The sequence below is a fragment of the Coregonus lavaretus genome, assembly GCF_964263955.1.
Source record: "Coregonus lavaretus genome assembly, chromosome: 20".
Lineage (NCBI taxonomy): Eukaryota > Metazoa > Chordata > Actinopteri > Salmoniformes > Salmonidae > Coregonus > Coregonus lavaretus.
Window position 1 is genome coordinate 27544652 of NC_140007.1, and position 26084 is coordinate 27570735.

General features: G+C 41.5%; 1 protein-coding gene across 1 annotated transcript in view; it reads right to left on the reverse strand.

Annotated features, from left to right (window-relative positions):
- Window positions 1-3353: 3353 nt before the first annotated feature.
- The window catches only part of LOC311147353 (calcitonin gene-related peptide type 1 receptor-like), a 41736-nt gene continuing 19005 nt past the window's right edge, over window positions 3354-26084 (reverse strand). The window contains exons 2-14 of the mRNA XM_084184039.1: window positions 21063-21165; window positions 16154-16208; window positions 15914-16064; window positions 11456-11563; window positions 11214-11326; window positions 10959-11050; window positions 10394-10520; window positions 10035-10188; window positions 6679-6739; window positions 6411-6477; window positions 6078-6296; window positions 5907-5948; window positions 3354-5730 (exon numbers count right to left, since the gene is read on the reverse strand). Of these exons, the coding sequence (XP_084040165.1) occupies window positions 5467-5730; window positions 5907-5948; window positions 6078-6296; window positions 6411-6477; window positions 6679-6739; window positions 10035-10188; window positions 10394-10520; window positions 10959-11050; window positions 11214-11326; window positions 11456-11563; window positions 15914-16064; window positions 16154-16208; window positions 21063-21148 (1539 nt within the window). The 5' untranslated portion in view covers window positions 21149-21165 and the 3' untranslated portion in view covers window positions 3354-5466. The remainder of the gene's footprint in view (window positions 5731-5906; window positions 5949-6077; window positions 6297-6410; window positions 6478-6678; window positions 6740-10034; window positions 10189-10393; window positions 10521-10958; window positions 11051-11213; window positions 11327-11455; window positions 11564-15913; window positions 16065-16153; window positions 16209-21062; window positions 21166-26084) is intronic.

Consider the following 26084-nt stretch of genomic DNA (forward strand, 5'->3'; position numbering starts at 1 on the left):
CACTCAGTTTTCCACCAGAAAACACCAGAAAATTGCCAAATAGAGTAGAAACAGCTCACCTGCTTTTACACTATGATTTTACTATTATATGTTCAATGTTTCTTTTGAATAAAAAATAAATAAAAATAGTTTCACCATATTAAAACGAGAGTTCAGTTCACATAACAGGGTTGACCTTACAATGAGGGACAGACATTTCATGTGATTAGATTAATCACTAATCACATGAAATAAGTAATAATCTTCAAAAAATGACTTTGTCAAAGCAACAAAATAACTACGGCTTTACAATGATGGTGAAATGTTGGGATTAAGTGGGTTAAAATCTTCCTCGAAGTCAGAGAGGGAGAGGGAGTACAGAGGGACATGTCAAAATGCTGAATTTTGGCACTTTAGCAAGTCTTTATTTATATAAAAAATCTGATGTATTGAATTTTCTATGTGGTCTATATTAAAGTGCACTTCATTAAATATAACATGCTTTCAAAGGGATACTTCGGGATTTTGGCAATGATTTTGGCGATGATACTCATGGATACCATTTGTATGTCTCTGCATCCAGTATGAAGGAAGTTAGAGGTAGCTTTGCGAGCCAATGCTAACTAGCGTTAGCACAATGACTGGAAGTCTATTGTATCTACTAGCATGCTAGCAAACTGCACACAGAGATATAAAAATGGTATCCATGAGTTCATCTGACTCTGGTGAAGTAGATAAAGGCAGACCCGGCCCCAGGATAAAGTGACTGAGGGGGCAATTGAAATCGGTGAAGGGGCACAATTTTGGGGGGTTCTTGCATTGGAATAATATTGAATTCTGCTTATATCACACTATACCACAATAAACATAAAGTTCAAATACCGAGACTCCGAAACCATTGAGTGCTTTTGAAGTGACAGGTTGGCGCGCAATCTGTAGCCTATCCCTACACACAAGACTGTTGATAACCTAGGCCTTTCTAAGTAATTTTGCCATTCCATACCCTAGATCTTTGCTGAAATGACTCCACTGGCTATACCGTCAAGATTTTAATAAGAACCAACCAGCTAGATTGTTTCTTACCTTTTCAGAAGAGTTGATGCACTGTGGAACTTCCTGAGTAATTGATCATTCCATTCTCCCCAAAATCTTCTTGTAAGATCCCCCTCAAATGCTAGTTGGATTAGTTGAGCTTTCCTCAGGTGTAGCATGCTTCTTCTGTGCTGACTGAACACGTTTGTCAAGGTGGAAAATTAGTTATTGCATGTAGCTGTGGACGCCCCACTCATAAGCCCTATGATTTCATTTGGAATATTGTGTGACGTATATGTGGCATTGTGGGGTATGGTGCTAAACACCTTGGCTAGTTCCTTGTCTTTTCAAATGTTCTTTGCTTGATGCGTGCCTAGCGACTCCTTTGGTACTATCAATAGCATGCTTCCAGTTAGAATACCCACCTTGGGTGAAGGCCTTGTCTGCGTTAGCATTGGACCCAATACAGAACTTTGGACATGGGAAACAAAATGCTGCATCTGCAGTAACAGAGTATTCCAGACACTCTCTTCCTATGACCAGTTGTTATTAAATGAACATTTTTGGACAGAATACCTGGGGCTAGGGTAGGATTCTAAGATAACCTGGGCTGGCTTCTCTGTTCCGATATCGTCAGGAACAGTCAGACGTGGAGGGGGCTGTATATATAAGGGATATTTCATGCTGAAACCCTCATATTAAACACCAACGGTATTCACTTAGTTGACGGTTTCTATTTAGGATAATGTTTTGTCATTCTATATTTTATTTTTAAATCGTATTTTATTATTTAATATATGTTACATGTGATAAGGCCACACGGTGGGCCAGACATGATTACAGACACCTGTGATAACCTGAAGTACCCAAAAAGGCCACTAGATGTCTTGTGATAGATACGTACAATCCTTGAAAGATACCAACATTCTGGTAGTTTACTTGTAAACTTCAAAAGTTTGCAACCCTAGCCACAATAATCACAATGTTTCAACTAGTCGTTCAGTACAGTACCATTTCCGTTGAATTCAATGTTGCACACCATTCTGTCGTACTGAAAGCAACCCAGGTGAGAGGAGAGAGCATACGGTTCTCACAGGAAAATGCTTATGTAGCGCACCATCTTCACGTTGCAGCCTACGGTAGGGCTATTTATTATGCAAGTTGCACTTTAATTGTCTTCAATATCTGCAATAAATAGTAACATCACCCAACTAAAGACCTACGTTGGGAAAGCCAATTAGGCTTATATATGTGGACGCCTCATGAACCTGTGCCATTGGCGTACCATAGGGAATCGCCATTAGGCCTGCATTCAATTTAAGCCAGCATTATTTGCTAGGTTCATGTGATCAAGTATGCACTGTAGGCTTCTCTCCACAAAAAAATACAAATACAATCTAACTAAACTAGGCCACAGAGTAGAAACACCATCTGCCCATAAAAGGTAACTTTTTCCAGCAAGATAATTGAAACAGGCCCTCATCCACTGGCACCTACGATGAAAAGAGTCAGGAAAAAATACCATCCCGTTTTTGAATAGTAATCTTAATGGTTTGCAATAAATTCCCTCTTTCGATTTGTAAGATTAACTAGAGTGAGTGAGTCAGTTTTTAACAAAAGCGTTTCACTCCTGGTGGTCTATTTCTTTTAATACCTCTGCCTTTGAAGATATCACATTCTGAGTGAGTCAGATCTACATAACAAAAAAGTAATAATTCAATAGAAAAGAACTCAAGCAAAAACCTAAATTATAAAAGTTTATTTTAATTCCATTGTTACAAAATTAAACCGGTATATAAAGTAGTGTTATTCAGTTCGACATTTCTTCAGAAGTTAAAGGTGGAATGTTTTTCATACACTGCAGCATTGTAAATTCTCCCCACTACACATATACAGAGTATAAATAGTTCAACTGCAGCTCAGTGGTATAATACAGTGGCTTGCGAAAGTATTCACCCCCCTTGGCATTTGTCCTATTTTCTTGCCTTACAACCTGGAATTAAAATGGATTTTGGGGGGGTTTGTATCATTTGATTTACACAACATGCCTACCACTTAGAAACAAACAAGAAATTGTGAAACAAACAAGAAATAAGACAAAAAAACAGAACTTGAGCATGCATAACTATTCACCCCCCCCAAAGTCAATACTTTGTAGAGACACCTTTTGCAGCAATTACAGCTGCAAGTCTCTTGGGGTATGTTTCTATAAGCTTGGCACATCTAGCCACTGCGATTTTTGCCCATTCTTCAAGGCAAAACTGCTCCAGCTCCTTCAAGTTGGATGGGTTCCACTGGTGTACAGCAATCTTTAAGTCATACCACAGATTCTCAATTGGATTGAGGTCTGGGCTTTGACTAGGCCATTCCAAGACATTTAAATGTTTCCCCTTAAACCACTTGAGTGTTGCTTTAGCAGTATGCTTATGGTCATTGTCCTGCTGGAAGGTGAACCTCCGTACCAGTCTCAAATCTCTGGAAGACTGAAACAGGTTTCCCTCAAGAATTTCCCTGTATTTAGCGCCATCCATCATTCCTTCAATTCTGACTAGTTTCCCAGTCCCTGCCGATTTAAAAACATCCCCACAGCATGATGCTGCCACCACCATGCTTCACTGTGGGGATGGTGTTCTCGGGTGATGAGAGGTGTTGGGTTTGCGCCAGACATAGTTTTCCTTGATGTCCAAAAAGCTCAATTTTATTCTCATCTGACCAGAGTACCTTCTTTCATATGTTTGGGGAGTCTCCCACATGCCTTTTGGCGAACACCAAATGTGTTTGCTTATTTTCTTCTGGCCACTCTGTTCTGTGGAGTGTATGGCTTAAAGTGGTCCTATGGACAGATACTCCAATCTCCGCTGTGGAGCTTTGCAGCTCCTTCAGGGTTATCTTTGGTCTCTTTGTTGCCTCTCTGATTAATGCCCTCCTTGTCTGGTCCGTGACTTTTGGTGGTCGGCCCTCTCTTGGCAGGTTTGTTGTGGTGCCATATTCTTTCCATTTTTTTATAATGGATTTAATGGTGCTCCATGGGATGTTCAAAGTTTCAGATATTTTTTTATAACCCAACCCTGATCTGTACTTCTCCATAACTTTGTCCCTGACCTGTTTGGAGAGCTCCTTGGTCTTCATGGTGCCGCTTGCTTGGTGGCGCCCCTTGCTTAGTGGTGTTGCAGACTCTGGGGCCTTTCAGAACAGGTGTACATATACTGAGATCATGTGACAGATCATGTGACACTTAGATTGCACACAGGTGGAATTTATTTAACTAATTATATGACTTCTGAAGGTAATTGGTTGCACCTGATCTTATTTAGGGGCTTCATAGCAAAGGGGGTGAATACATATGCACGCACCACTTTTTTTAACAAGTTATTATTATTTTTTCACTTCACCAATTCGGACTATTTTGTGTATTTCCATTACATGAAATCCAAATTAAAATCCATTTAAATTACAGGTTGTAATGCAACAAAATAGGAAAAACGCCAAGGGGGATGAATACTTTTGCAAGGCACAGTACATGTATCCTCTTTGATTTTTCATATATTGTGCATAGCAACTCAATAAACAAGATTTGTATTTGTAAAACCGTAAGAAAATAACACTGGATAAAAAAGTGAGTCTTGGGTGTTGTCAGACATAGGGCATCCCCACATCACTGAATCATAGGTTCTCCCATTAGAGTTTCAAAGCACACAGACACCCTTTTCCTCATTGTGTTGTATGCCTTATTCACTGTCACAGTCATCTTACTTGCCTCTGAGAACTCAACATTCAGCAGTCAGAACTATGCCAAGTCATTTCATGGTTCTAAAAAGGCAAGCTTATGCAACACACAATTCAATAATAAGTTCCACATCATTAAAGTGACATCAAAAATACGGATCCAAATTTCAACAATATAAGGAGTGTCAGAGTGAAATAAACTAATGAAATATAAGAGTGCTTATATACTGTACAAATGGTACAATAGGCCTACAGAAAACGATTACATCAGACACTAATCCGCATTGAAGGCCAAGATCAAACATTGCCAGAGATAGCCCTCTTCATTGGATCCTTGTATCACTGGATTTGTTCCATAATGTCTTGTGTCTAAGGCCAACATGAGCAACAGTGAGAAGCTACAGTGAAATGTATATACATCTGGGGTGAATACTTGTCAGCAAGGTTTCAACTGGACCCTATAAACTGCTCATTCATTATCAGATGTGTGTATATGTGTCTTTGTCTGTGTTGTTATGTTGTGTGTTTGTGCTTGCATGTGTATCTTGTACACATTTGTGCGGATATTCTTACCACGTGTGTGTGATCCAACATTTATGGTGACGCAAGAGGTCATGACCCCCTTTTTCTGCTCTGACCAATTGTCTGTGGCCATGCTGTGAGTTAAGTGAGCCTGTTTGTGACCAGCATAACGTGATGATGCCTATGGGAAGGGACAATGCAATGCTCTCAGATGTCAGTGGTCTCCAGGATCCTGGGCGTGTCCATCTCCCTAGTGGTGCAGCGCTTGCCGTTGCTCTGTCCATTGGCTCGGTAGTGCACACTACCACCTGGCTTAATGATGGTGTCCTCCTCAGAAGCGGTGAGCTCCAGGCTGACTGTAGCACGACTCATCTCAGTCACAGAGGAGTTGGTGTTGTAGTGGGAGTAGGAATCTGTCCATTTCCACACCAGCTTGGTCTGGGCCCATTTCCTCCTAAGACATGCCTGCACCTGTGGAACCAAAGACAGAGTGGTTTAAGAGCAACATAAATGCGAGCTTGAACCTTATCAGTAAATACTGGCAAACAAATATATAGAGAATTCTTGAATGACATAATGATTCTATTTCTAAATGAAAAGATAGACTCAGGGTAATCATCAGCCTTTTAAGAAATGCTGGCACTTACCTCTGCATTACAAAAGCAGAATATAATTGCGACCAGGAGTCCCTATAAAGGAATAATTATTCAGTGAACATTCCTCCAGATTAAACATTCTGTAATGGCCTTATATCTCTTGTGGATATTGGGTGTTGAAAGGTTATATCACATTTGCTTTTAATAAAAAAACACCCATACCTGGAAATGTGCAAAGATGTTCATGATGAACTCGTAGATGGCCCTGGCCTTTCGTCCCTCTGGCCTCCAGGGAACCAGGATGAACTGGGCTCCCAGCAGAGGTATCAGGATTAGAGTGGCTCGCACAGCCTTCATATAGGCATTGGACTCTGCACTGTGGGTCACCTGCAGCTTGGTGATCAGCACACGCACTATGTTGAGTAGGAAGAACAGGTTCACCTGGAGACGGCCAGAGAGAGGAGCAGAGGAGGAGGGATAGAATTTGAGCACACTGTACACTTTGGTTTCTGTTTTTGTTACATATTTTTTATTGTTTTTGTAGTGCAGACTAACCAGCAGGGCAGCATGAACAGGGCCATGGATGATGTAGAGCAGGTGTGTGTCTGAACTGATCCAGCATCTGGGAGACAAGGAGAGACAAGTCTAAACTCAACTGAGACAGTAAAATAAGATTCTGAGCTTTACTGGGTATTTACAGTATTGTAACTGACAGGATGCAGCATACTAATGCAGTGTACTAATGCAGCGTACAGTGCACTGTCAACCTCTGCCACTATTATGCACAGTAGCATATTATTCAGAGGGAGTTGTGACACATTACCTGTCATCATAGAAGAGCCCGCGGGCCACAGCATGTGTGATGGCAGGAATGATGGGGAAGCCTGGGAGAGAGAGAGGAGTCCATGGCTGCAGTCCAAACGCAAAGTAGACAGCCCTCGACCCTAAACCCTCAGCCCTTGAATGACGTTTTACATCGTCACATCCGAGTGTACCTTAAATGTCCCTTGCCCAAGCGAGGAAGAGACATGCAATGTCCTTGGTGGAAATTTTGAAGTTGAGCTTAAAAACACCCAACCTAAAGCTATGAATGTACCTAGCATGCTAACGTAGCTAGCTAGCACTCCTGTCAGGTAGCTAGCTACAGTTACCCATAGATGGCTAGCTAGATTTATAGTTTGGTCATTTATTCCAATACATTTCAGAATTCCGAACAATATGTTTATGAAGCTAACTATGTTTTATAGGCTTCTCACTATGAGACTAAGCCAATTTGAGCATCATTCCCATTTGCCAACGCTAAAATCAATTTCATTTACACTACCGGTCAGAAGTTTTCAAGGGTTTTTCTTTATTTTTACTATTTTCTATGTTGTAGAATAATAGTGAAGACATCAAAACTATGAAATAACACATATGCAATCATGTAGTAACCAAAAGAGTGTTAAAAAATCAAAATATGTTTTATATTTGAGATTCTTCAAATAGCCACCCTTTGCCTTGATGACAGCTTTGCACACTTTTGGCATTTTTTTATTTATTTTTTTCACCTTTATTTAACCAGGTAAGCCAGTTGAGAACAAGTTCTCATTTACAACTGCGACCTTGCCAAGATAAAGCAAAGCAGTGCGATAAAAACAACAACACAGAGTTACATATGGGGTATAAAAAAAAAAACATAAAGTCAAAAATACAACAGAAAATATATATACAGTGTGTGCAAATGTAGCAAGTTATGGAGGTAAGGCAATAAATAGGCTATAGTGCAAAATAATTACAATTAGTATTAACACTGGAATGCTAGATGTGCAAGAGATTATGTGCAAATAGAGATACTGGGGTGCAAAAGAGCAAAATAAATAACAATATAGGGATGAGGTAGTTGGGTGGGCTAATTTCAGATGGGCTGTGTACAGGTGCAGTGATCGGTAAGGTGCTCTGACAACTGATGCTTAAAGTTAGTGAGGGAGATAAGAGTCTCCAGCTTCAGAGATTTTTGCAATTCGTTCCAGTCATTGGCAGCAGAGAACTGGAAGGAATGGCGGCCAAAGGAGGTGTTGGCTTTGGGAATGACCAGTGAGATATACCTGCTGGAGCGCAGACTACGGGTGGGTGCTGCTATGGTGACCAATGAGCTAAGATAAGGCGGGGATTTGCCTAGCAGTGATTTATAGATGGCCTGGAGCCAGTGGGTTTGACGACGAACATGTAGTGAGGACCAGCCAACAAGAGCGTACAGGTCACAGTGGTGGGTAGTGTATGGGGCTTTGGAGACAAAACGGATGGCACTGTGATAGACTACATCCAATTTGCTGAGTAGAGTGTTGGAGGCTATTTTGTAAATGACATCGGCGAAGTCAAGGATCGGTAGGATAGTCAGTTTTACGAGGGCATGTTTGGCAGCATGAGTGAAGGAGGCTTTGTTGCGAAATAGGAAGCCGATTCTAGATTTAACTTTGGATTGGAGATTCTTAATGTGAGTCTGGAAGGAGAGTTTACAGTCTAACCAGACACCTAGGTATTTGTAGTTGTCCACATACTCTAGGTCAGACCCGTCGAGAGTGGTGATTCTAGTCGGGTGGGTGGGTGCCAGCAGCGTTCGATTGAAAAGCATGCATTTAGTTTTACTAGTGTTTAAGAGCAGTTGGAGGCTACTGAAGGAGTGTTGTATGGCATTGAAGCTCATTTGGAGGTTTGTTAACACAGTGTCCAATGAAGGGCCAGATGTATACAAGGGCCAGATGCATTCTCTCAACCAACTTCATGAGGTAGTCCCCTGGAATGCATTTCAATTAACAGGTGTTCCTTCTTAAAAGTTTGCGTTTGAGCCAATCAGTTGTGTTGTGACAAGATAGGGGGGTATACAGAAGATATCCCTATTTGGTAAAAGACCAAGTCCAAATTATGGCAAGAACAGCTCAAATAAGCAAAGAGAAACGACAGTCTATAATTACTTTAACACATGAAGGTCAGTCAACACGGAACATTTCAAGAACTTTGAAAGTTTCTTCAAGTGCAGTCGAAAAAACATCAAGTGCTATGATGAAACTGGCTCTCATAAGGACTGCCACAGGAATGGAAGACCCAGAGTTACCTCTGCTGCAGAGAATAAGTTCATTAGAGTTACCAGCCTCAGAAATTACAGCCCAAATAAATGCTTCACAGAGTTCAAGTAACAGACACATCTCAACATCAACTGTTCAGAGGAGACTGTGTGAATCAGGCGTTCATGGTCGAATTGCTGAAAAGATACCACTACTAAAGGACACCAATAAGAAGAAGAGACTTGCTTGGGCCAAGAAACACGAGCAATGGACATTAGACCGGTGGAAATGTGTCCTTTGGTCTGGAGTCCAAATTGGAGATTTTTGGTTCCAACCGCCGTGTCTTTGTGAGAGGCGTGGTGTGGGTGAACGGATGATCTCCGCATGTGTATTTCCCACCGTAAAGCATGGAGGAGGAGGTGTTATGGTGTTGGGGTGCTTTGCTGGTGACACTGTCTGTGATTTATTTAGAATTCAAGGCACACTTAACCAGCATGGCTACCACAGCATTCTGCAGCGATACGCCATCCCATCTGGTTTGGGCTTAGTGGGACTATAATTTATTTTTCAACAGGACAATGACCCAACACACCTCCAGGCTGTGTAAGGGCTATTTTACCAAGAAGGAGAGTGATGTAGTGCTGCATCAGATGACCTGGCCTCCATAATCCCTCGACCTCAACCAAATTGAGATGGTTTGGGATGAGTCGGACCGCAGAGTGAAGGAAAAGCAGCCAACAAGTGCTCAGCATATGTGGGAACTCCTTCAAGACTGTTGGAAAAGCATTCCAGGTGAAGCTGGTTGAGAGAATGCCAAGAGTGTGCAAAGCTGTCATCAAGGCAAAGGGTGGCTATTTGAAAAATCTCAAGTATAAAATATATTTTGATTTGTTTAACAATTTCCCCCAAGGAAAAGTGGCTAGCACGAGGGCTGAGGGGGTAAAATGAACGTGTTTGGACTGCAGCCCAAGACTGTCATGAGCTTCCATAAGGCCTTCATAGATTACATGATACATAATGTAGAGATATGAAAGCATAGAAGACATATTCAACATTATGTGATAGGGGAAAAGGATGCTGAAACAACAATGAATGTCAGACAGCGGAGCAGAACATAGAGCAGTCAGTCACTCACCCCAACCCAGGACATAATACCAGCCCAGCTGCTGCTCTCCCACAAACACAGCCACGATGATGAGAGTGTGCAGGTAGATCCCCTCACACAGCATCCAGAAGTAGTTGGAGCCAAACATATACTGGTTCAGGACTGTCAGGATCTTGCATCCAATCTGAGAACAACACAGGGACAACCCTCAGGACAGGGGTTGTTTTTTTGTGCAGAACAAATGCAAACTTTCTCAAGTTGTCACTGCCACTCATTGACACACATTGTGGAGTGTAGCACTTCAAAATCTTCACCAACTTCATGAGTTCAACCAGTAGCCATTCATGTTTAGGGTAATCCCCTTGATGGCAGAGGCGTACATTACTTACAGGGTTGCTGGCCCCCAGCTGCTGGTTGTTGGCTACAGCAGAGAGCCAGATAACGGTGCAGATGGAGTTGAAGATAAAGGACAGGAACATGTTCTTATGGAGGGAGATCCTCTGGCAGCTCAGACTCCTAATGGGAGGATTAGAACAGAGGGACACAACTCTAAGGTCATAGGGACACAACTCTAAGGTCATAGGGACACAACTCTAAGGTCATAGGGACACAACTCTAAGGTCATAGGGACACAACTCTAAGGTCATAGGGACACAACTCTAAGGTCATAGGATAACTTTATTTATTTTGACTTGCTATGTCCTTTTGACAATTTTTCACTTTTCCACTTCATGGTGTAGCAATAGTAGTCAAATATTGTGAATTCAAATTGGCAATGTAGGAAGAACCAAATACCTCTGTTTAGAATAGAGGGCTCGGTGTGTAGGAAGAGCATCACCAACAGAATCACTTTGATTAGAGGATGTGAAGTGAAAAGGTACACTGTGACATTCAGAGCACAACGGTAGGCTATCTGCCTCAGTTGGTCCATAGAGGAAACAATGCATGACTCACTTGAAGTAGGAAAAGATGCAGAGTGAGATGATGAGGGATACCACAGACAATCCATGTCCCACAATGGCCAAGTAGTACAAGCTGAACGCAAACTGGGCAAGAAGAGAAGGGAAAGGAAAGAGGAAGCATTAATTCACTTCTTTAACTAAGTGGACACAATATAGAGACGTTGACAACAACAATCACTAAATTGACTCTAATAGAAATGTGTTAGCCACTGTCAGAATTGCTAAACTACTTGGCTTAGAAGTATACCATCAGTTTGTCCTTGGTGTACATCTGACACTGGGTGTAGTTGGACCAAATACGGTTGCTCTCAGGGTGACGAAACCACTGTCCATCCAAGTTGCACACTTTGGTCGCTTTCTCTGTTTGAATGGACACAGGGAGAGGATGGATGTCACATAAAACATTTCAGGTAGGGCATCATCAGTATATAGATCAAGTCAGTTGAATTGTGATTATGAATGAGATGTGTGGCTCACTGGCTGGCTCACCTGAGGGGTCAAAGTCCTGGAAGTACTCAGGGCAGAGCTGCGTGGCCGTGCCAGGGGCAGAGTCACTCCAACACAGCCAGCCATCCCACGTGTGGTTACAGAATGTGCCTGCAGGGGGCAAAGAGGGAGGAGCAGCTGTTTGCAGTGTATTATAGTAATGCAACCGTTTAATGTTTCAAAATGTTTAGGTTCATTGCCGTAGTTAACTCTGAACTGTGTATTATATCATGGACATATACAGGTAGAGTGACTTATGTTACTTATATTAGTGATCAAAGAACAGTTCTAAAAACCTAGGTATAAATCTTTCACACTCATTTTAAAATACTGTGTTGGGTCGTTTTCTAAGACAAACTGAAAACAACAGTCTCTTATTTCCTTTGAATGTGACGCAAAAGCCAATAGAGAAATGAAAAACAGATGGGAAAAACAAACACCTAGAATGTCCCTTCAAAATGAATGATATAAAACAGCTGAGAGAAACAGCTACATATGCAAACACATATCACTTTAAATACATTCCTAGTAAACAATACAAGGAAGTCTGTGTCCAGGTTGTTGCATGTAGGGAAATACAGCGCAAAATAGCATTTCAAAGGCTGTTATTTACTGAGCTCCAGTAACGGGGGCAGCTTGGAGACAAAGACCACTTCCCTCCTTTCAGACCTGAGGTTAGTCACTTCCCTTCTCGCTATTTCTCTCCTGACCTGCACTACTCCTCCGCTCTGCTATTATGCGTGCGTGAGTGTGTATGTGGGTGCATGTCAGTGGTGGTCGGTGCCATTTATTTTTTATTATTAACCTGTATTTAACCAGGAGAACCCATTGAGACCAGGGTCTCATTTCCAATGGTGCCCTGAGAACAACAGTTAAGCAATGTGAACAACAATTCAAGCATGATCACTACAAAATTACAGTTAAAACATTTCAAATAGACTACATTCCGTTCAAAAGGGCAGTAGAAACAAATATATACAGTCAATCAAAAAACAAGTGCAGTTTTCATTGGTCAGATTTTTTATCAGAGCCCTAAATTCACCTTTTGTGACCAAAGAATCAAGTTTTAGAGTGCCCTGTAGGTCATTCCAGGACGGAGGGGCATAGTAACTGAAAGCTGTCTTCCCTAACTCAGGAGACCCATGGAACCTTTAGTACTAACCGGTCTTGAGAGCGAGTCTTATAGTGCTTTCTATACAAATAATAGCCAATGTTGGGCTCTTCTTTTAGTCAGAGACTCCTAGCCAACAGAACTATATAAGAGATAAAGATGCGTACGGAATTCCCACCAGTGATAAAATGCAAGGCTGAGTGGTAGACTGAATCTAGAGGTTTTAATACAGAGGCTGCCGGGTGCATGTAGATTGTGTTGCCATAGTCAATTACTGGGAGGAGTGTCTTCCGTTACTCGCAACTTTTTAGTCAGCTTATCAATGTGTGTTTTTAAAGGACAGCTTATCGTCAATCCAAATAACTAGATAATTATAATGGGGGACTAGCTCAATTTGGGCTCCTCTCAAGGTACAGATATGCAGGTCTTTAGGATAAATGTATCAACAATTAGCACTAATTTAAGATTGGTGAGCAATTCTTGAATTGAATCAAAGCCACGCTGAAGGTTGTGAATGGCCTGCTGCACTGAGGGGACACAGGAATAAATAACTGTGTCATCCACATAGATATGTAAGCCCCAGTTATTATTATTCAGGGACAAACCAAAATTATTAATGTAAATAGAGAACAGTAAAGGGCCTAGTATTGAGCCTTGTGGCACTCCTTTGGTTATGTTCAGAACATTTGACTGAACTCCATCAGCAGATATACACGGACTTCTGTCATGCAGGTCATTTTTGAACCAGACGCAGGCCGCTTGGTCTAGACCAACTTCAGATAGCCTCCGTAGCAGGAGTGCATGATCAACTATATCGGATGCTTTCGACAGATCAATAAAAAGGGCAGCGCAGTGCTCTTTCCTGTCTAGTGTGTTAACTACGTAATTTACGACTAGAAAAGCATTCGAGATGGTGCTGTGTCCTAGCCTAAAGCCTGACTGGTGAGCATTCAGAATACATTTTCTATCAAAAAAGGACAGCATCTGAGAATATACCAAGTGTTCAAATATTTTGAGATTGGGCAATAATTATTAAGATCGCAAGGATCACCACCTTTGTGGAGCGGGAGAACAAGGACCGCCTTCCACACCTTAGGAATAATACCCAAGAGAATGGATAGATAAAAAATATGTGTCAAGGTGCAGCAAGCCGTGGAAGGCATGGGTAAAGCATGTCTGCCCCAGTGGATTTTTTTACATAAATAAGAGAGCGTCCAGAACTTCCCTAGTAGTGAGTTACCGAAGAGAGAACAGTGGGTCACCATTTACATTACATTAGCAGGCAAGTTTGTGATTGAACAGTGATGAGCTTTCAAATAAATGGCCTGCTGCAATAAAATGTTGGTTAAACACATCAGTTATTTCAGTTTTGTCTGTAATAGTATTGGAGTTAAATAGAACCTCATTGGGCAGAGAAGTGTGGCTTATTTTTTGCGATTTAATAGCCTTCCAAAACTTAGCTGGATCTCCACGAGGGCCAGAAATTAAATTAATGAAATGGTTTGATTTATTCCTTTTTATGGAAGCAGTACATTTGTTTCTAAGTTGTTTGGAGGTGAGCCAGTCTGCAGAGCATCAGTGTGTCTGGCTTTAGACTAGGGAGATTTTTTTTTTTTATGAGCATGGCCTTATTTCTATTACAGCATATTGGATGACTGTCATTCATATTCCTTTCACCCAGCTCAATGTAACATCGATAGGTTTAGGCTACTACATGATACTCGAATTTGCCCTCTACCCATCATGAGGTTACTACAACCTAGACTACAAATTAAAGTTTATAACATAGGTGCACAGGTTATGAGACAAGTTGGAGTAATCTAGGTGACAGACAGTGACACATTAAATACCGCCTTGTACACTCTTGCCTGCATCTAGCTGATCTGCGGTGTAATCATTAGTCCAAACAGTTGCAAAATTAAAACAAGTTCAACTAGGTCCATCCCCGTTCTCGTTCCGTTTGCTTCCGTTAAACGTTGTGCAACAGAATCGGCGGAATGAATACACCCCTTTTTTATAGCACTTTCATAGCAGCCACATAAAGCATCATCACTTCGATAGTATAATTCCTTCTCACATCTACGTGCTGGACTCTTCTCACCTTTTCCCTTTGATTGTGGATTTCAGTGCACAACACAACAAATTGTAATCAGCAACATAACTTTTGGATTACCAAAACTCAGTAATATAATGTGATTACTGTCCCCTTAAGAGGCATTAAAAGAAAAGAAAAAGGATCCATCAAACACACTTGGTGTGTCATCATAGTGGTCTCTGACTTGTGGTCAGACTCGCTCAGGTGGAACAAACTTAAACTTGCGCCTTTCTTCAATGCTGAATTGAACAAACATCCTTTCTGAATTTAAAAGTAATCCAAGAAGTAATCATCTAGTTTTTTTTAAGTATCTGTAATCTGATTACAATATTTGTGTGTGTAATGTAACTGACTACAGTTCGTTTTTTGTAATAACAGATTACATGCAATCAGTTACTCCCCAACTCCACAATCCAATCCATGTGTACAATCACACAGAACAGTGTACAGCAAGCAGTTTAGCAGTTACACTGGCGGGGCCCAGTGGCAATACATTTATAAAAAGGAAAGCTTACCTTGCGTTGCAGTGTTGGATAGCCTTAGCCAGCAAGCTAACATTAATAGCATTCCTCTCTGTTTAAGTCAGGTTGTTGAGTAGGCTAAATTAGCTGCATTAGCTAGCTAAGTAAGTGAAAGGTAAACTAAGAAGAACAAAAAAATACAACGAAATATAGCTAGCTCTCTCTCTCTCCTGCTTCTCCTTAATTTTTGAATAAAGGAATTGTTCAACTATTGTCTTTCTCTCTCTTTGAGTCAACTACTCACCACATGTTATGCCCTGCAGTGCTGGCTAGTTGTAGTTTATGCTTTCAGTACTAGATTAATTATCTGATAATTTCATTGGATGGACAACATGTCAATTCATGCTGCAAGAGCTCTGATAGGTTGGAGGATGTCCTCCGGAAGTCGTCATAATTACTGTTTAAGTCTATGGAAGGGGCGTGAACCATGAGCCTACCAGGTTTTGTATTGAAGTCAATTAACCCAGAGGAGGATGGAAAATAGCTGTCCTATGGGTATACCATGGTGCTACCCTAGAGAGTGCTGTTGAGGCTACCGTAGACCTTCATTGCAAAACAGTGTGTTTTAATCAGCTATTTGGTGACCTATGAAAATATTTAGTATTGTTTTTATCTAAAAAGGACAACTTTTTTAATGTTTCACTATTTTTATTTGTATGAAATTCACTGAGTTGGATGGTCCGTCCCTTCCTCCTCTGAGGAGCCTCCACTGTTGCATGTGTGTAGTGCCTCACCATCTTCATTGCGTGGTGAGTCATGGATAATCTTTAGGTAGCACTCAAACTGAGCTGAGAGGATCTGGCTGCGGGTCACTGTGGTTGACACAGGCATGATAGGCACCTCCTCTGATTCCAGCATGTCCCCCACATCTTCACAGTGGCACACCTGTTGGATATGTTTAACAGACCCTTTTCAGTTTCTAATATGATAAAAACACACATACACACACACATATTGTGTAGTCTCTCTCTCACCTCAACTCCCAGTAGTAGCATCGGAAGCCATAGTGCTGGGATCCTCCACATGGTTCTATATGGGTCAAAGAGAGGTGTTGCCAGTGAGCATCAGTGAACTATGGCGAGAGGAATCACAAGCATGGAAATAACATAGGGGAGCGAGGGGCTGTATTCCTAACTGTGGGATATACTTCTTGTGGTTTGGTTCACGGTGGGGATTATTAGCAGCAATAGCTCCCTTTTGAATGGACCACTCAACAGCAATTGGCCATACTAGGAGGAGACAACAAAAATACATGCTTGTTTCTGATTCTACTGTCTGTCTTTGCACTCGCTGAACATGCAGCGCAGTGTGTACAAGTGTCTCAGAACAGGATGTAAACTCTCAACAGGAGGTCACAGCACCGCAGTCGTTCCACTCAAGGTCAGGGAACATGCATATTTACAATGCCAGCAGGATGTTTATTTGATTATGGTTGAAATTTGAAACTGGAAAAACGTGAAGTATAACACTAGTCTCCCATCATGAAATCCAAATGTTAATTGACTAACCCAGTTTAAAGCACAATACAATTCCTGCTGGAACAGGAACCTATAAGTATATTGGTCTTTGAGTCGTATGGGACATATGAAAACATATTTTTTGTGAGTTATGAAAAAATGATGAGTGTAAAACATGAGCAAAGGGAGTGAAAGACAGAGGAAAAGAGAGAGGGGATAGAATATGGAATGCTGTTGAGCTTTGGGTGAAGACGGTTAGTAAGGAGGATGAGTCACACACTTCCCCTATCTCACCCCCCCTCTCTCCTTCTTTCTCTTTCTCTCTCCTTCCCTCTCCCTCTCTCTCTCTGTCTCTCTCCCTGTCTCCTAACCTCAGTTAAGAGTTATTTGGAAATGTCATCACTATCAATGGTAACACAGAGATGGGTGTGGATCACAATCTCAGGAAGGAACCACAACATCTTATTGTGGTTCTGCTCTAGATCTCTTGTAAACTTTGACCTTTTGTCTGTGGCCCTGTGTGTGGAATACAGAGATATACTGTAAGTGAAGGAGGGAGAGTTAGACAGTACAGAGGCATAACACCAGCCCCATGGCTGACCCCTATGGCAGGACAATACACAGAGGCACACGGTTGGCCCAGAAATACAATACACTGGTGTAGTCTATACATTCTTAGAAAAAAAGGTGCAATCTAGAACTATAAAGGGTCCTTCAGCTGTCTCCATAGGAGAACCCTTTGAATAATCATTTTGGGTTCCATGTAGAACCCTTTCTATGGGGACAGCCGAATAACCCTTTTTTCTAAGAGTGTTTATACAGTGCATTTGGAAAGTATTCAGTCCACTTGACCTTTTCCACATTTTGTTACGTTACAGCCTTATTCTAAAATGGATTAAATGTATGTTTTTCCTCATCAATCTACACACAACACCCCATAATGACAAAGCGAAAACAGGTTAAAATTTATTTTTGCAATAAATAAATAAATACGAATCAGAAATATCTTATTTACATAAGTTTTCAGACCCTTTGCTATGAGACTCGAAATTGAGCTCAGGTGCATCCTGTTTCCATTGATCATCCTTGATATGTTTCTATAACTTGATTGGAGTCCACCTGTGGTAAATTCAATTGATTGGACATGATTTGGAAAGGCACACACCTGTCTGTCTATATAGGTCCCACAGTTGACAGTGCATGTCAGAGCATAAACCAAGCCATGATGTCGAAGGAATTGTCCATAGAGCTCTGAGACAGGATTGTGTCGAGGCACAGATCTGGGGAAGGGTACCAAAAAATGTCTGCAGCATTGAAGGTACCCAAGAACACAGTGGCCTCCATCATTGTTAAATGGAAGAAGTTTGGAACCACCAAGACTCTTCCTAGAGCTGGCCGCCAAACTGAGCAATCAGGGGAGAAGGGCCTGAGTCAGGGAGGTGACCAAGAACTCGATGGTCACTCTGACAGAGCTCCAGAGTTCCTCTGTGGAGAAGGGAGAACCTTCCAGAAGGACAACCATCTCTGCAGCACTCCACCAATCAGGCCTTTATGGTAGAGTGGCCAGACGGAAGCCACTCCTCAGTAAAAGTCACATGACAGCCCGCTTGGAGTTTGCCAAAAGGCACCTAAAGGACTCTGACCATGACAAACAAGATTCTCTGGTCTGATGAAACCAAGATTGAACCCTTTGGCCTGAATGCCAAGCGTCATGTCTGGAGGAAACCTGGCACCATCCCTACGGCGAAGCATGGTGGTGGCAGCATCATGCTGTGGGGATGTTTTTCAGCGGCAGGGACTGGAAGACCAGTCAGGATCGAGGGAAAGATGAACGTAGTAAAGTACAGAGAGATCCTTAATGAAAACTTGCTCCAGAGCACTCAGGATCTCAGACTGGGGCAAAGGTTCACCTTCCAACAGGACAATGATCTTAAGCACACAGCCAAGACAACGCAGGACTGGCTTTGGGACAAGTCTCAATGTCCTTGAGTGGTCCAGCCAGAGCCCGGACTTGAACCCGATCGAACATCTCTGGAGAGACCTGAAAATAGCTGTGCAGCGACGCTCCCCATCCAACTTGACAGAGCTTGAGAGGATCTGCAGAGAAGAATGGGAGAAACTCCCCAAATATAGGTGTGCCAAGCTTGTAACGTCATACCCAATAAGACTCGAGGCTGTCATCGCTGCCAAAGGTGCTTCAACAAAGTACTGAGTAAAGTGTCTGAATACTTATGTAAATGTAATATTTCAGTTTTTTATTTTTAAAACATTTGCAAAAAAATCTAAAAACCTGTTTTTGCTTTGTCATTATGGGGTATTGTGTGTAGATTGATGAGGGGAAAAACATGTGAATCCATTTTAGAATAAGGCTGTAACGTAACAAAATGTGGAAAAAGTGAAGGGGTCTGAATACTTTACAAATGCACTGTAGGGTCCTCTGTCTTCAATGGCTTGTCACCTGACCAAAGTCCCAGAGGGAGACACAGGGACACGGGTGTCACACGTGTTCAATAGTGTTCTCATCCAAGACAATACAACACCCTTTCACAATCAAGCCATGTTCCCAATCCCTTTCCAGCAGCAAAACTACTATTTGCCTCCTATACCAAGGAAAACAAAGTGTAATGAGAACTGTAATAACAGTCTGGTTGTTTTCATGAACTGAGTAGTAATGAGCAGAATATTACATCCTGAGGACATCAATTCATCAGACATGTTTTAGAGAGAGAGAGAGAGAGAGAGACCCCGAGACCCTGAGGAGACTGCTAGGCCTGCGGGGAACAATGTCCAACACAAAATGTTTCCATGGAGGGACAAAAAGATGAACACGCACATCACTGAGAGGTGAAGGGAAAGACTGAGTCCTTTCTACACTATTGACAGGCAGTGATGTTTCTATTTTCTTGTACCTTTTATCCCTTTTTCTCCCCCAATTGGTAGTTACAGTCTTGTCCCATCGCTGCAACTCCCGTACGGACTCGAGAGAGGCAAAGGTCGAGAGCCATGCGTCCTCAAAAACATGACCCTGCCAAGCCGCACTGCTTCTTGACACACTGCTCACTTAACCCGGAAGCCAGCCGCACCAATGTGTCGGAGGAAACACCGTACAACTGGCGACACGAGTCAGCGTGCATGCACCCAGCCCGCCACAAGAGCGCGATGGGACAAGGCCATCCCAGCCGGCCAAACCCTCCCCTAACACGGACGACGCTGGGCCAATTGTGCGCCGCCTCTTGGGTCTGTAGTGACGCCTCTAGCACTGCGATGCAGTGCCTTAGACCTCTGCGCCACTCAGGAGGCCCTTTCTTTTTTCAATAGGGGTTTCATTCACTCAGATCAGTCTATCATGTGAGTGACACCCTTAACTTTCTCCTTTCATGAAGGATAAAGGTCATCAGTAAACATCATGATCACACAACCCTAGATAATGGAGAACAACCTGAAAAATGTCCATTTGATGCACTATAGCTCTAGCATAGTGGTCAGAGGATTTTCTGCCAACAACAGTTTTTTCCAGTTAGAACCCTTTTGGGTTCCACGTAGAACCCGTTTGGGTTCCATGTAGAACCCTTTCTACAGAGGGTCCTCTTATGGGGACAGCCGAAGAACCCTTTTACACGTCCCGTGTAGTTCAGTTGGTAGAGCATGGCGCTTGCAGGGTTGTGGGTTCAACTCCCACGGGGGACCAGTATATAAAAGGTATGGAAATGGATGCACTCACTACTGTAAGTCGCTCTGGATAGGAGCGTCTGCTAAAATGTAAATGTCCGTGGATTTTCTGCCAACTACACAGTTTTAAGTATGAAATACAATGCTTAGTTGAGTAAATCTTGTTAAAAATGTTTGTGTTTTTAACGTCACTGTAGTTTATCTGTGAACAAAGCTGATTATTGTGTCGTTCAAATCAAATCAAATTGTATCGGTCACATACACATATTTAGTAGATGTTATTGCGGGTGTAGCGAAATGCTTGTGTTCCTAGCTCCAACAGTGCACTAGTATCTAACAATTCACAACAATACACACAAATCTAAAAGTAAAAGAATGGAATAAAGAAATATATATATATAAATATTAGGACTAGCAATGTCGGAGTGCCATTGACTAAAATACAGTAGAATAGAATACAGTATAACAAAAAAATTATTTATCCTCAGAGGGGGGGTTAATAAAAATATATAAAAAATACAGTATATACATATGAGATGAGTAAAGCAGTATGTAAACATTATTAAAATGTCTAGTGTTCCATTATTAAAGTGGCCAGTGATTCCATGTCTATGTATATAGGGCAGCAGCCTCTAAGGTGCAGGGTTGAGTAACCGGGTGGTAGCCGGCTAGTGATGGCTATTTAACAGTCTGATGGCCTTGAGATAGAAGCTGTTTTTCAGTCTCTCGGTCCCATCTTTGATGCACCTGTACTGACCTCGACTTCTGGATGATAGCTGGGTGAACAGGCCGTGGCTCGGGTGGTTGATGTCCTTGATGATCTTTTTGGCCTTCCTGTGACATCGGGTGCTGTAGGTGTCCTGGAGGACAGGCAGTGAATATTAATGTGTGTCTAACAAGTCTGGGATTTTTTTCCTTTTCAATTTCATTTGGCACCACATTGAATTACCCCAATTAACAATTATTGATTCAAACACATGCACAGTGTTTGCTATCAAAGCATTTGAATTCCTGTAGACCAGACAAAGAGGCCTAATTAGGCTATGAAAAATATCAAGACCAAGAAAGAAACTGCAAAAGAAAGCCTTAATCAAGCTGTTTCATTTGTTGCCAGAAACAAAGCCATGACTCATGAACTACAACAGCAGGTAGAGACCCATTTGTCTATTGTTATTGTACTGTTCTGTGTTCGTTGCTTGATGTAGAGAATCGAGGAAGAACGGGAAAAAAAAGATTGAGGCCATGCTGTGATTGTGAACACCCTTGACTTATATAAGGACGAGAAAGACATTTCCAGAGGGCACTGCCTCCTATCATTACCCTGACATGGAAGGGAAGAGTAGTCTGTTTGGATATGTGTCTATGGCCAACATTACAGGCCCCCTACTCTGAGTCCTAATCGAAGTTCAGCAGAATGTCAACTCAGAACACAATACACCAGAGATGGCGTTAAGAAACTCACATCCCTGGTCCAGCATCCTAGGTAATCAACATATTTAAATATGAAATTGGTACTTATACTAATAGTTTATGCAAAATTTAGATTTACACTATTTACATTGATTTATTCACTGGTTTGCACACTATGACAAAAATATTTAGAGGTATGACTATTTAAAACTGTAATTACTGCTAGAAACTGTCCCTTGACAACCACTCAGGAGGCTCTTCATTACCACTCAAAGAATTCATGAAGCTGTTATTCCAGTCCAAGTCTTTTAAGTCTGACTCACAGAAATGTATTCTGTGTTCTAAGCTTTCAAAATACTTTTACTTGTTTTGATTATCTTCTTGGGTTACATATAGCCCTGAATAGCACTTGTGCACTTTCATAGATTAATGAAAATGTACATTTATACTTTCATAAATGTATCCATGTGCCATTAGAGTGTAAAAAAATACAGATGTGGTTGCAGTGTGTCTTCCCACATGAAAAAAATACAACAGTTTTCTATAGTAAAATGTAGTATACTGTAGAATACTATACTACACACTGTAGTAATCAAGTCAAATAAAATGTTATTGGTTGCATACACATGTTTAGCAGATGTTGTTATTGCAGGTATAGTGAAATGCTTGTAATGTAGCGAAATGCTTGTAAAAACTAGTATCCCTCGATCAAGTGTAGTACTTACTATAGAATGTAGTAGTATTCTGTAGAATAATATAGTAAATACTACAGTATTATCAGCTAAAACAAACTCTGTAGTAAATACTAAAGTAATGTCGGCAAAAACACTACAGTCCGCAAAAACATATTTTTTTTTTACTATAGTAAATACTACAGTATTTAATTTGCATATACCCTGCCCATTCCCCTCCCTTGTATCGCAATTTGTGCCACCCATAAGTGAGAAACCTAAATGCCAAGTACATATACATAGATTAGAAATCACTGGCCACTTTAATAATGTCTACATATCTTGCATTACTCATCTCATATGTATATACTGTATTCTATACTATTCTACTGTATCTTAGTCTATGCCGCTCTAACATTGCTCGTCCATATATTTATATATTCTTAATTCCATTGCTTTACTTAGATTTGTGTGTATTGAGTATATGTTGTGAAATTGTTAGATATTACTTGTTAGATATTACTGCACTGTCGGAGCTAGAATCACAAGCATTTCACTACACCCGCAATAACATCTGCTGAACACGTGTATGTGACCAATAAAATATGATTTGATTTGATTTGATTTAGATATACAGTGGGGAGAACAAGTATTTGATACACTGCCGATTTTGCAGGTTTTCCTACTTACAAAGCATGTAGAGGTCTGTAATTTTTATCATAGGTACACTTCAACTGTGAGAGACGAAATATAAAACAAAAATCCAGAAAATCACATTGTATGATTTTTAAGTGATTAATTAGCATTTTATTGCATGACATAAGTATTTGATCACCTACCAACCAGTAAGAATTCCGGCTCTCACAGACCTGTTAGTTTTTCTTTAAGAAGCCCTCCTGTTCTCCACTCATTACCTGTATTAACTGCACCTGTTTGAACTCGTTACCTGTATAAAAGACACCTGTCCACACACTCAATCAAACAGACTCCAACCTCTCCACAATGGCCAAGACCAGAGAGCTGTGTAAGGACATCAGGGATAAAATTGTAGACCTGCACAAGGCTGGGATGGGCTACAGGACAATAGGCAAGCAGCTTGGTGAGAAGGCAACAACTGTTGGCGCAATTATTAGAAAATGGAAGAAGTTCATGATGACGGTCAATCACCCTCGGTCTGGGGCTCCATGCAAGATCTCACCTCGTGGGGCATCAATGATCATGAGGAAGGTGAGGGATCAGCCCAGAACTACACGGCAGGACCTGGTCAATGACCTGAAGAGAGCTGGGACCACAGTCTCAAAGAAAACCATTAGTAACACACTACGCTGTCATGGATTAAAATCCTGCAGCGCACGCAAGGTCCCCCTGCTCAAGCCAGCGCATGTCCAGGCCCGTCTGAAGTTTGCCAATGACCATCTGATCGAGAGGAGGAATGGGAGAAGGTCATGTGGTCTGATGAGACAAAAATAGAGCTTTTTGGTCTAAACTCCACTCGCCGTGTTTGGAGGAAGAAGAAGGATGAGTACAACCCCAAGAACAACATCCCAACCGTGAAGCATGGAGGTGGAAACATCATTATTTGGGGATGCTTTTCTGCAAAGGGGACAGGATGACTGCACCGTATTGAGGGGAGGATGGATGGGGCCATGTATTGCGAGATCTTGGCCAACAACCTCCTTCCCTCAGTAAGAGCATTGAAGATGGGTCGTGGCTGGGTCTTCCAGCATGACAACGACCCGAAACACACAGCCAGGGCAACTAAGGAGTGGCTCCGTAAGAAGCATCTCAAGGTCCTGGAGTGGCCTAGCCTGTCTCCAGACCTGAACCCAATAGAAAATCTTTGGAGGGAGCTGAAAGTCCGTATTGCCCAGCAACAGCCCCGAAACCTGAAGGATCTGGAGAAGGTCTGTATGGAGGAGTGGGCCAAAATCCCTGCTGCAGTGTGTGCAAACCTGGTCAAGACCTACAGGAAACGTATGATCTCTGTAATTGCAAACAAAGGTTTCTGTACCAAATATGAAGTTCTGCTTTTCTGATGTATCAAATACTTATGTCATGCAATAAAATGCAAATTAATTACTTAAAAATCATACAATGTGATTTTCTGGATTTTTGTTTTAGATTCTGTCTCTCACAGTTGAAGTGTACCTATGATAAAAATTACAGACCTCTACATGCTTTGTAAGTAGGAAAACCTGCTAAATCGGCAGTGTATCAAATACTTGTTCTCCCCACTGTATATTGTGTTCCCTACAGGTTATAGTTCAGAGTTTCTGCTCTTTTATATCTGTTCGGACCCCAGTCCTACCTTCCTACAAGTTATGGAAAATGTGTGCTTTTCTCCAGTAGGTTTCCTGAAGGACAAAGCCTCCACTTCTATGTAAAATATAATAAAACAGAAACAGTATAGTAAACACTGCAGTAATGTCTGCAAAAACACTACAGTAAAAATTACAGTATAATAGTCAGCAAAAACACTACAGTATACTACAATCCGCAAAAACACTACATTAATTACTATATTATAAACAAGTTATTTTACTACAGTATTTATAGTTGAGTTAACTGTAAATACTACAGTATACTACATTAAATACTACATTATTCAGTGTAGTGTTTTTACGGACTAAAGTCTGCAAAAATACTACAGTGAATACTACAGTAAAGTCCACAAAAACACTATGGGGAATACTATAGTATTTATACCATAGTATACTATAGTATTTTTTTATGTGGGTTGGACCGTATATTGAACATCTTGAGTACTTCCGACAGCAGCAAGAGGAGCTGTTGTTTACATTGTGTTGGACTTTTACGAGTGAACTAGAAGTGGATGGAGGGTAAGCAACAAGTTTCCCACGATTTCCATAGGACTCTAAAGTGACTGATGGGTTTGTGAAATGGATTGCCATGAAAATGTCATTTTCAACCCAGATCCTGAAACCTTTTTTGTGTTATGATGTGCACCGTCATGTGGCAAGAAGACCCCTCCTTTATGATTTGTCTAACCTGGCTGTCTTTGACCAGACAATACAATATAATCTTATGGTGTGATTCTAAAACCAAGGTCTCTCAGAAACCCTTTTCTCATGTTTTTTTTGTCTCCATCCAGCACCATCCTCCCTATCCCTAAGCTGTTTACCGTTTTCGTTCACAATTATTTTTTAACTTTCATCCAGTCAGTTTTCTGAATTCCTCTGAGACATCAGGCATTGATGACGTCTTGGGTACTTAATCTCTACCCACGCGTTAGAAGCATCTGTAACCCATTTGACTAGGAGAGATGCTAATCATGCATTCCATGTTTTTATGAAAAATATTTGGATTTCCCAGCTCCTTTTTGACGACCCCATGACCCCCGAGAGCAATTCATCTATTTCTGTCCTTTAAGGGAACATTCTAATGGTGGCTCTCTGGTGCCAATTAGTTGTTTCTTGCCACATGATGGTGGTAGTTGAGCTTAGGGACGACCTCTACACATAATTTCCTCCTCTCTTTTGCTAACTGTAGGTCAGGCAGTCATAGCTCACTGACTGTTACTCACTGGGGAGAGGCCTGTTTATTTGTATTTCAAAGGGGCTGCGGAGAGCCTCTCCAAATCCCAGGAAGGAGGAAGTATGAGGAGGCCTCTCTTCCTTAGTTGTCCTGGCACTTCCGTCCCCCTCTCCCAACAGCCACAGGTTAAAAATATGCCATTG